At 45.1% G+C, this 12,371-nt stretch overlaps 1 protein-coding gene across 11 annotated transcripts in view; it reads left to right on the forward strand.

The window, feature by feature from the left end:
- CELF4 (CUGBP Elav-like family member 4) overlaps nucleotides 1-12,371 on the forward strand; it is a 706,664-nt gene that overhangs the window by 624,215 nt on the left and 70,078 nt on the right. For all 11 annotated transcript variants that reach the window (XR_011723157.1, XM_071730001.1, XM_071729998.1 and 8 more), the window contains exon 7: nucleotides 9,774-9,921. Coding sequence is in view for 10 of the 11 variants with exons in the window: in XM_071730001.1 (XP_071586102.1) it covers nucleotides 9,774-9,921 (148 nt within the window). In the remaining variant the exon portion in view is untranslated. The remainder of the gene's footprint in view (nucleotides 1-9,773; nucleotides 9,922-12,371) is intronic.

Raw genomic sequence — 12,371 nt, forward strand, 5'->3', positions numbered from 1 at the left:
CCAGTCTCCCCCTTGCATGGGCCATGCAGAGTCATGTACAGCTCCACAGTTCTCCCTCTCCTAGCAGCTGTACCTCCTGGTGTTATTCAGGACTTTTTTTTCTCTTTCCACTAGAACAATTTTTTTTCTTCCATTTTACCCTGTTCATTTTTATTCCCAGTCAAAGACAATCTTTGCTTCTTCCTTTGTCCCCTGCTTTCCTCCTCACCATAGAATAGCTGTTCTTTCCACAGCCCATCTGTGTTTAACTGTCTTCCTGTCTGGGGAAGGCTTCAGGAAGGGGAGAATAGACAGTAAATCACAGCTGAGCTCAAGCTACTGGCCAGCAGCAGGGGGATGCAGTAACTGTGCCCTCACATACCAGAGAAATTAACAGGAGGCAAACCTATGGGCAGCTCAGGACAAACATCTGCAGAGGTTGTCAGGCAGAAGATGTTGCTCCCATGTTACACTACAGGCATTGATCAGGCAGCTGGAGAGGTGGTAAAGACACCACTGTCATAGAATCACAGAATTAAAGAATAGTTTGAGTTGAAAGGGACCTTAAAGATTACCTAGTTCCAGCCCTGTCCAGATGCTCTGATCCAAAAACTACTCTCCCATCATTTTAAATCTAGACTAATTCTTCTAATTGCCACCCTAGGTTTATGCTGATATAAAAGAGAATACATTCTGCACCTTTCCATCAGAAAAGTTCCCCCCACATATTTCTCATCAGATAATGCAGAACATTATGGGGGTAGAAGTCTGAGTGAGAATTTAATGCTGAAAGAAGAGTGAAAATCGTTTCTGGGTCTGCTCCCACTCTGTTTGAAACCAATGTATATTTTCTTCTATTGATTTCTGTGAAAGCAGAATCGGACCTATTTTTTTTTCCCCCTTCCCCTGCTAAATATGCTATTAAGGGGGAAAGAATAAGTTTTAGATCTTGACCCACTGGATATGACAAGCTGGTGACATCAATTACCCCGGGGACTTCAGAGCTGTCTAAATGATGGGATCACATTTCTGTGTGGCGCCTGTACACCCAGAGTGTGCTCAGATGCTGTCTCTCAATCAGCTCCCTATCTGTGTCTCTCCCTATCTGCTTCATCTCACAGTCTCACACAAAAGGGAAGGAAGGGAGCAACAAGGCTGTGTGACGTTCCCTCAGTCCCCATTAATCCACCTTGGACTGTTGGCTCTTAGATATCAGGGTGATTGGCACCTCGTAAATGCCAGCAGGAGATGCAGGGATCGATAGGGTGAGAGGGAAAAGGTGGGGGGGAGGTAGTTTTATTCAGCCTGAACTGAAGTCGAAATACTAAGGCAAGTCAAGAGGAGGGAAGGTGAAGCAGTGAGAAGGCAGGACAGTGATAACAGGTGATGCCACTGCCACCAGCAACTTGTGTGATCTTGGGTGAACTGTTTGACTCCATGTTCTCATTTCCCCATGCACAAATGAAGCTGCTGATCAGACTTCTTTATTTTCTGTTCTCCTTCTGGTGCACAGATCTCTCTGGCACTCTGGGTCCATGGGTTTCCACACAGGGGTTAGATATGGTGGCAGGAAGTGCAGGACTAGCATGAGACATTATGTTCACTATGCTCAGTGCTTGTAGCCTGTCCTTCAGTTATCCTACTGCAGTACAAGTTTGACTGATGTCTCCATATACAAATTTCCAGACACTCCCATGGGGGATGGTTAAGCAATAGTTTCTAATGGTTCATACACATGGAGAAGGTTGTCAAACCCCCGAGGCAGAAATCTCTTGTTGGATCTCCCCCAGAAAAAGGGTCATGCACATCACATTGACTGGACTATCTCCTGCAAAAAGGTCTCCCTGCATCAAGGTGCAGCAGAAACCCACTGGGCGCAGCTGTTTGGGAATTGAGTGGGCAGCCATAGACATTCAAACCCAGCAGCATCACTGACGAGAGGCAAGGAGGATCTCAGCCCATCATTGTTTAACTGATAGCTGCTAGTGTTGCCAGCAGGACTGCTTTGGGCCCCTTTTCCTCTTCACATTACCTCCTTTGCAGCTTAGCAAATGGCCACATCACAGCTCACTCTCTAATGTTGCTCACTGCCAAACCGCTCAGCCTAAGAAACTTTAACCTTGAGAGTAGCAATGGTTTCACACTGCTAGTCCGTGGGTTCAGCAGCCATATGGCCTCACATCCAAGGGTATACAAATCAGGAACCAAAGGGGGTTCTCCCCTGCGTGTGTCTTTTGCCTCCCATCCTCAAGTGCCTCCTGCAAGCAGGCCAGACAAAACTTGGCACTAACTCTGTGTGCTGTTTCTGTGACACGAAAAGTCACACCAGACCCACCTCACCTCTTTTGTATGCAGCACAAGGCAAGTCAGGTTTCAGGGCTCCTTAAATCTCCCAGAGCATTTACACTAATTTGTTTCAGAGGGTTCGTGTGTTTTTTTAATGTTTTAGTGTTTGTCTGTTGTTTGTTTGGTTGGGTTTTTCAGCCCGTGTGTCTTCCCGTATTCATCTAGGTTGCTCCTTTATGGAGCAATTCTTTATTTTCGTTCCCACATGTACAGGGCATCAGCCCTTTTTGTTGTCAGAATTCTGTGGATCTACAACTAGGGATTGATAGGTGTTTCTACAGTCCCAGTTAAGGTCAGTTTGAGGAATAGACCTGAACTCAGACTGGAGAGAAGGAGGCTGATGCTCGGTGGAACCACCCTTGATTTGCTGAGAGCAGCACAGCACATTCCTAGTCCCTGGTAAGAGGTGGGGTGACCACATCCAAAACCACGTGTGGTAAAAATCAAGCCAGACTATGAATGATCATACTATAGTCTTGTCACAAACAGGCAACAGTGGCAAAAGTTACTGCAGGTCCTCTTTCTATGAAGAAAGAGGTAAGCAGTCAGTAACTATCACATGCCTCTGCTGCCCCACCATGCAGAAAAAAGAAACATGCACAGATTTAAAAGGGTTGGGAAGATGGGAAAATGCAGAAGAAAAAAGCAAGAACAAAGGAAGGAGCCTTGGAATGTGACAGATACAGTATAAATTATTTAATTTTTAAATTATTTAAAATAAGATCAAAGTCATAAATCAAGTTTGCATAAAAAATGGAGTGGGCATGTTAGCCACAGTCTCCTGGCCAAATTCCAGCCATGGAACTGATCGCATCCTGCAGGAGGGGATAGGCATAGAGCTGGTGAGTAGAAACAGACAGATGGGGACAGGGGCAACACAGGCAAGGGTAACATTTGCTCTTCTGCCTGAAGCAAGTCCTTTTCTGTCAGTAAATCCCGTCTTCCCTCACTCTGAAAAAGTACAAATGGCTGCAGCTCCTGAACTGCAGACAGTAACTGCAACAGCAAAGCTCTCCCAGTACAGCAAAGCTCTCCTTTTCCATTGTATGTGGTATGTATGACCTTGGGAAGTCAGGGCAGCAGTGTCCACCATGCACCCATAAAAGGCTGGGTGCCCTCTTCTGCCTCCTTGCCCCAGTGATTGTGGAAAATTATTTTGGAAAGATACTTAAAAAAAAAAATCAGCTAGCCCTATAAAATCTGGGAAAATTTACTGTATATAGACTATCTTCTGTTTATAATAGTTATTATATTTAATTGAGCAAAATGGGACAGTATATTTAGTAAATACTACCTGTTATGGAAATAACTGGTTCTTATCCGTTCCAGAAGAGGAAGCTATTTAGAAGCCATAATACTTTGTAGCAGGGCTAATGCCATATTTGTGATCCTCAGCTCCCTGGTAATTTAGAAATAATGAACATTCAGATTTGGGCTCTATCTATTTCTGGTTTTTAGATTTTGAGGGGTTTTTTTTTCACAGTTCTCAGGAAGCTAGAAATGCAGGCTGCTGTGTATCAGGCTTTGGAAATACTCTAAGATACCTGAATCGAGGTGTTGCACATATTTTTTTTAAGTTTTTAAAAAATCTTAATTAAATTTAAATTTTATTTTTAAAGCAGAAATTTATGTTTCCAAGGAGATATTCAGAGATGTCTGAAGGACAATTCTGAGTCATTTACAGAATATCTCCTGTTTGTTTGAAAGCTTGGGAGATATCTTTAGTTTTATTTCCCAATGGTAGAACAGTTAGGTAGAACAGACATGAATTTGTCAATTCTGAGATGTTACCAAATATGAGTCCTCTTAGTGCTTGATTGATCACTTTACTTATCTCTAACTATCACAGAGATACCATGAGGATTAATTAACTAAGTGTTTGTATAGATTGGTAGAGGTGGGAAGTGTGGGGTGCTGTTATTACTTTTATTATTATTACTGAATGAAGAATATGGAAAGTCAAACAAAACATCATGTGATTCAGCGACAAGGATAAAAAATAACACTGAAAAAAAAATTAGAAGGTCATCAGATCATTCAGAGTAAACATTCTCCAAGGACAATGACCATGCTATTTCAAAAAGAGCACATCAGAAATAATCCTTCTGTCTTTCTCCCCATCCTTCACTTTCACATGTATTTTTTCTTCTAGGGGCTGGGGAAGGCAGGTTGTAGCATCCTTGTCCTATTTCTAGCAGGAATTTTTGGTCTTTAGAAAGTCACTTCATCTCTTTGTGCATCTGTTCCTCCTGTAAGAAAAGGACATTATTTCCTTTCCTTGGGTGCAGATGCACAACATTGCCATCTCACAGCCACCTGATGCCAGAGGAGGCCACCCCATTCCCTGCCTCTGGCCATATGTCCTCACCCCACACCACTAGACCAACAGTGACCACACAGGGATCCACTTCAAGGAGGAAAATGGGCAGTAAGCACCAGGTTTGCACAGCATGGTCAACTCTTTGCTGGTGTTGTGCCTGAGCTTGTCTTTGTCAGTGTTTGGGCATGCATCTGTCCTGAAACAAGACATGGAGAGGCAGATGTGCACCAGCAAGCCCTTGATTTGGCACAACTGTGCTGCAAAACTCTACCTTTTGCTGGTTTGAGGTCTTAATCTCCCATGCTATGATAGGATGGATAAGCCCATGGAGGTGCCTATTCATCCACTGATGACAGAGATGGCTGAAGTTTAGCTATCTCAACTTGAGCTAGCAAAAGGGTGTGTGAGATAAATCCTCCCATCTCTCTCTACTGACTAGTCCTCCCTAACACCACCCCCCATTCTTTGAATGGCCTTACCAGTGCCAATACAGTACCCAGCTTCCATAAGTTCTCAAGCTCTGGGGTGGGAACTGCAGGCTCATAGCTCTTGAAGCGCTGTCTGTGGGCATGAACTAATTTAGTAGCTTCTCCTGGTCTGCTAAGAACACAAATATTTGAGCAATAACCAAGGCCATGTTGGAGGAAAGAGGGAATGAATCTATGAAATTGGATAAGAAAAATCTCTAAATGCTGAGGCAAAGATCATGCCAAGGAAGTAAGAGAAGCAGAAGGAGCTAACTCCTTTCAGCTGAGGAATGGAAAAGCTCATCTCTATCCCCTTGGATCAGTCTGAGATAATAAGGCTGCTACCTTTCTGATTAGAGCTCTGAGGCCCCAACCCAGGCAGGGGAAATCTGCATTTCAAATGGCATATTTTAAAGTACACAATACCCAGGGGCCCTACTGCTATTGATTTGCCTCTGGTGGGGTCACTGCCTCACTTTCTACAGTTTTATTAACTGGGACCATACACTGGGCCTCTTTCAAAGTGAAAGGAGAGTGGATGGGACATTTGTCTTCAGAGGGAGCTGGGGACGGAGTGGAGTGACTTTTATTGGGAATGCCCTCGAGGTTTTGTAAGGAAGACAAGTGACCCTTACAGGACTTGCCCTCTTTTTGTAAATTTCCCTGGAGCCACCCGGGGAGGAAGGAGGTAGGTCTCTGCTGTCAGCTTCTTTCAAGGTGACCGAGTTCCTGTCCTCCCACCTCAGCGATCCTGCTGCACTCAGCCAGGCTGCAACCATCAGCCACTGGGCTGGGAAGAAACTCCCTCCCCTGCCTCTCTAACACCTCTGAGCAACCCCAACTAGAGAGGAAAATGCATGAACAGAAACTACGACCACAGAAGGGTGGCAGGAGTGTTTTCAAGGGTAAGGACATTCAGACATGGTGGAGACAAGGTTGGGGTCCCCTCGCTAACCAAGGAAGCAAAGATGAGTTACATGGCTGTGTTCAGATATGGGGTACTATAAACCTTCCAGCTCTTCTGGAGATGCTCCTTTACCTCATGGGCTGTCTCTGGAGGCTGCTGCAAAGTGGGACATGAAGTAAAGGGACCCAGCTTGTTTTACCATATGAAGGGGCTTTCCTACTCTGCAGGGTTTCTTGGGTATCTCCAGAACACTAAGCATGCCAGAAATGGGGTGGCCACTCCCTGCAGGATACCTGCTGTAGCAGAAACCACTGAACCTAGTTTCTATAAGCAAAGTATCATGATTTAATTACTACCTTACTTTTACAGCATTAACTTTTTTAACCCTAAGCTAAATTTAACCTCCTTGCTCCTAATTCAGTCTTGTTGGAAGTATGGCCAGTACTAAGCAAATGTTTCCCTGAAACCCATCAGATTTTAGGCTGCAGACCATGCATCTTCAGTGCTAGTCAGCAGATTATAATCATCTTGTTCTCCTCACAAGGAGAGAGAAAATGCCTTCTTCTTTCTGAAGGTCTGTGAGAAATGCATGAATGACATTACACCACAAAATGGATCCTGCGTATTGCCAAGGTATATTCTTCAGATGTGCATCCCCCACTGTAAATTTTTAAGGCCCTTTATTGCTCAAGAATCCAGACACCCAGGTTATTCAGTCTGCAAACCAGGAGGAGCACCTGCTATTGCCAAGTTAATTCTGAACAGTTTAGAGACATCCATAGGCAGGAACAGGAATTGCATAAGCCATAGTGTCACAGATGACTGCCTGAGTAAAAAAGGGTGATTGTCTTCAGATCAGCACAATCATTTGTGCTACCATTGGCAACACAATATCTTTCATATAGAGCCCTGTTTCTCTTGCAGCACAGGTGAAAGACAGAGGATTAGCATTATTCTTTTAAATGTTTGGGAGCCATGGCCCAAAAATATGCACCAGGGGCCAAGTAACAGGTGAAAATTGTTTTCTCTGACTGTTGATACAAGCAGCTGAACTGATCACCTTGGCCTTCACAGAGAACCAACAGGGAGAAACAAATCTGCAATTGATCTGCTCAGAAGCATTCAGATACATAAGGGAGAGATGTATCTTGTCCTAGACTCCTCTGCCTCTTATCACATCAACTATAGAAGGTGACCAGCCCAGAGGAAGCCCCATCAGTATTTAGTTTTCTGAATACAACAAAGGAAAATGTGAAAAACAGAGTCCCATGTCTGCCCTAGAAGGTCTCTGACACAAATATCAGAGTGCTCCCCTCCAGCTAGACTGACCACAGCATACACATGACCAGCCATATGTCAGTCCATATTTTGAGGGATATTTTTTCATGCAGATCTGGTCAGTTCTGGAAAAAACCCAGAGACAAGTCAGAAAAGGTCAGATGGAGAGATGTTTCTTTGATCAGCAGATCTGATCCTGTAGGCATAGATCTTGGCCATCTTTTCTGCAACCAGTCAGTTATATCTTTGGCTGTCCCCAGGTGAAAATAACCAGACAGAAAATGAGATATGGGTCAGCACACCCAGTGCTGGAGTCAATCCAGCATTAAAGATGGATGGATTCCCCTTTTCACATGCACTTCACTGGCATACTTAGTAAAATCACCTCCTCAGTGCCTCCCCTAGAGAATAAACTCAAATGATGCCTGGAAACAAATGAACTTCTAAAAGGGGAATCAGCATTGTACTGTAATAGAAAAGATTGTCTAATCACTCCATCAGTAATTACAAAGAACAGGATATCACTAATTAAAATGTGAAAGTGTCTTACGCAGGGTATAATAAAAAAGGGTAATTAACAATCAAAGGGAAAGCCACCACCCTGCCACCAATCTGCATTAGGCTTCAAAAAAATAATAGTACTCAACTCTAGTACAGCGCTTTTCATCTGTGGATCTGATAGCACTCCTACATGGGGAGGCAGGTATCCTACATCCCATTTTGTCAGTGGAGAAACTTACAGAATTTCTGGATGGTTGTACAGCAGTTCAGTGGTAGACCACCCTTTTCTTTGGTCTCTTTACTGATGATGGCACATGAAGTTTCGGCATTTGAATGAGCACAGTGATTTCAAGAATTTTTATTTTTTTTTAGTGTGTATGTGTATGAAGAGCTAATTTAGCTGATGTTTCAATACTAAACCAAATAGCAGGGAACAATCTGCTCCTTGCCATGACTTTTGAGTTCTGTTTAATGCTGAGAAGCGTGTCCCGTGTGCTTAAACAATAGCACCAGAGGGTGATTCCCTGATGGGAGAGAGAGTGAAATCACAGAGAGCAGCAAAACAAAGGTACTCCAGTTCTGGAGACAGAAAAGATATGAGTCACTTCTAAAATTACTACAGAAAAACACTTTTCTTCTCTGCTATTATCATCAAGTCACACATTACCAGAGGCTGAGGAATGAAAAGAGCAAAGGTTCACTCTGTGCTGATCCTCTTTCCCCCACTTTCTCTGAACATCAAGCACCAGTCATTAGTAGGGGTTGGATTCAGACTCAAATTTACCTGTCTGGCTCTTTGTACAGCTCCAGGGGTGGAGAGAAGAGACAGATTCCCCCAGACTGTCTTTTTTTCACACCAGGAGCTTTTTACAAGGCTATGGTGGCCATGCTGTACACATGGGCTGCACCAAATTTGTGCTAGATTTAGGGTGCAAAATGATGGTAGCAAAGTCTGGTTTGAATGTAAGAAGCATTCCAGGTGCAAAATTTTCCTACTACATGGTATTAATCTTGCTAAAGGAGCAAGGTTTCTTCTTTCTCTTGTGCAGCTCTTGTGGGATCCTCTGCTTGGCTGTATTATATGTAAGTGCTAAAACCTGGTGTGAAGGTTTGGTCATGGTTTTTGCTCAGCAGCCCCATGAGAGGCCCTCCACTAGGATAAGAAAAAAAAATTTCTGTCACTGACAGATAGAAATAAACCACATTACCCCCAGGGAACCAAACAAATTTGTTGTTCTGGAGGAGAGATCCCCTTCCCCACTGCTCCACATACACTGGTCTCGCATCAGCAGCCAGCACTGCTTTCCCAGAGCTTTGGCACTAGCAACATAAACCATGAAACCTCCCTGCTCAGGTTCTTATAATGTCTTTTCTCTGTCTTTTCATCTGGGATGTCAGGGAGTCAGTGGCATGATAAGATGAGGGGCAGTGATGGGATGAGGGGAAAGATTTTCATACTGAGGGAGGGCAGATTTAGATATTACAATGGAGTTCTTCACTGTCATGGTGGTGTGACACTGGATTGCCCGGAGAAGTTGTGGCCCCTCTCTGTAAGTGTTCAATCAACTTGGTCAAGTGAAAGGTGTCCCTGCCCATGCAGGAGGCTTGGAACTATATGACCTTTATGGTCCTTTCCATCAACTTGGTCAAAGTGTCCCTGCCCATGCAGGAGGCTTGGTAAGATGATACTTAAAGTCTCTTCTAGTTCAAACCAGTCTGTTACTCTGAGTCCATAGTGATGAGAGACCTGCACGCTGGGGAACAAACTGTGGGAGTGGGGACCCCGAAGACACCAAGTTACAAAGGCACACTTTGCCTTTTGGCCTTTGGCAGTGAGCAGGAAAGGCTGTGGCATGGGAAGCTGACATCTCAAAAGAGAGAGGTGCCTGACACCCTCACCAGGTCCCCTCGCCGGTGCTGTGGGCTGCCTCGCCAGTGAGCGCATGATATTTTTTCCCTGCTCTCTTTGTTCCAGCTGATGCAGCAGCAGGCCGCCATCATGGCGTCGGTGGCGCAGGGCGGGTACCTGAACCCCATGGCAGCCTTTGCCGCCGCCCAGATGCAGCAGATGGCGGCTCTGAACATGAATGGCCTGGCAGCCGCCCCCATGACACCAACCTCAGGTAAGGGGACGGGACAGGGGAGGGGTGGAGGGGGAAAAGGGCGGGAAAATCTGGGCACATCCCAGGGGAGAGTTGGTTGGCTGGTCTGAGAGGTTCTCTTTCAAGTGGGTGTTCATGGTGAGGGCAGTCAGAAGTGAGGAGTGAAGCTGACCAGACCCATTTGCTGTCTGGAGAGAGGGGAAGGGGCAGAGAAATGCTCTTACTGCCTCTTCCAGGGCTGAGGTCAGTATCTGTGGATTCTCCATCCCTGGAGATATTTAAAATGAGACTGAATGTGGCACTCAGTGCCATGGTCTGGTAACTGCAGCGGTAGTGGATCAAGGGTTGGACTTGATGATCTCAGAGGTCCTTTCCAACCCAGATGATTCTATGATTCTATGAAATAGTTGTTAAGGGCACAGACAAAGGGATGCTCAGCAATGGGGCTGTGCCCCATTCCAAGCATCACAGAAGAGAACTGAAACCCACCAAAGGCTTGTTGGGGTTGAGACCCATCAGAAGCTTGCTAGGGAGGATGAAGAAGGGTGCTGGCAGAGAAGACACTGGAAGGAGCTTTCAGCCATGAGTTCCCTCTCCACTTTAGCCATTACACAGCTTTCCTGTAGCTCTGAGCACCCTCCAAATGGCACAAAACATCCCCCAGTGACCTTCACTTGTTTACTGGCGGTGAATATAGATGTCCAAGAGGTGAGTGCTGGTGCTGTCACAGACAGGTTGATCCAAACGCAAACCAAATAAAATCTGTGGTGAGATGCAGAACTGCCAGCTAGATGAGCCATGCCTTTGGGTCATGTAAGTCTTTCCCCTGCTGTTATAAAATACAGAGGCACTCAAGGAGGACCTGTGGTGTTTGCTGGGAGGGTTTATGGCTGCTGGAGAAAAGAGAGAGGTAGTCAGTGAAGGGCTGCCAGGATCTGGCTAAGGCTGTGAGATGCCACAAGAAGCCCATGCTGGGAGCTGCAGTGTGTGATTCAGTGGGCAGAGAAGTGGGCTGAGATGGGATCAGGACTGGACTTCCTAGGGATAGAAGCACAAGGAAATCACTTAGCAGGAACAGATCAAGGAACTTGCAGGGCTTTTTGGCATGGAGGGGCAGCAGGAAAGTGGGGCCAAACTATGAAAGAAAAGAAGTAAGATGTGAAGAGATTTTCAATACACCACTGAGTCCTGTACGGGAGCAGAGGACTTGAAGGAATGTATTCAGAGGACCATTTCTAAGGGACAGGTTGGGATAAAAGAGTCCCTGGACGGATTTAGGTTGTTCCTGTGAGACACAGTGGGAATGGGACTGTGTTCAGGAGGACCTGGCATACCAATGCCCTTGTATCAACCTTGAAGCAACAAGCTGGCCCAGAGGGCAGCAGTTTGGCAAAGATTTGAGGTGAGACATAGGAGGAGTGAGTTATGGCCAAGACAGCTGTGGTGCAGGCAGCACTAGGAAGGACCTGGGACTCCAGAGCAGACCAGTAGGAGAGGAAAGGGGCAGCTTCAACACCAAACATGGAGTGATCTGCACCATCCTGGCTCGGGAAAGGGCCCTCTGAGAAAGCAGCCAGAAAAGATGCCACCTGGCTGTGAAACGCTGGATGGCAAGGGAATGAGGCATCGTGGCAGTGCAGGCTTGAGGGCCACTTGTAATGAACTGAGTTCTACAAACCTGTCTGCCAAAGAAAACCTCCCCAGTTCTCACACAATTTAGCATCTCTTTGTAATCTGAAGCTGGGAATGATGTTAGCAGCTACTGGGTCAGATAACTGTCTTTTACTTTGCTTGCATTAGAGTATTAGGAGGGGGAAAAGGGAGAATAAAACAGAGAGATGTCATTCCACAAGAACTTATAGAGACTCAAGGAAAAAGCACTTGACTCAAAAATCTTATGCCACATATTTCAGAATATATGTTTACACAATGATAAATGTATAAACAACAGTCAATGGAGCTACTGCAAATCCAAATAGAAAAGTCGCTTAATTATATGTGCACCCTTTAAACCCACTGCTGGAAAGATTATCATATTTGCATTAGCTAGATTTGTTTTGTGTTGGTGGGAGCTGAGAGAACGTCAAACAAGGACTGCCTGGAATTCAAATGTTCTCAGGGTCTGCAAAGCTGAATCCAGGCAGTTTGTGACAGCCCCACCACAAAAGAGCACAGTCTATTTTGCATATAAATAAGTTTTGAGAATGAGCAAGTTCTGTGATGTAGGTGTGTAAATATCAGCACAACAGCCAAATTCTATGCCTACCATGATATCCAGGACATGAAAAACATCCCAGCCCCTATTCAGCATGAGCTCTGCTCATCTTTTTCTGTGCCCAGTGCCTTTTGGGGACTGTTAAACTCTTATTGTCAGAATATAGGAGAGGAAAACTTATGTTTTTCACATGCTTTCCAAAGCACCCATGACTGCTCATTATTGAAACTGAGATGCCGGCTTAGATTATATCCCT

This window comes from Heliangelus exortis, chromosome Z, assembly GCF_036169615.1.
Source record: "Heliangelus exortis chromosome Z, bHelExo1.hap1, whole genome shotgun sequence".
Classification (NCBI taxonomy): Eukaryota; Metazoa; Chordata; class Aves; order Apodiformes; family Trochilidae; genus Heliangelus; species Heliangelus exortis.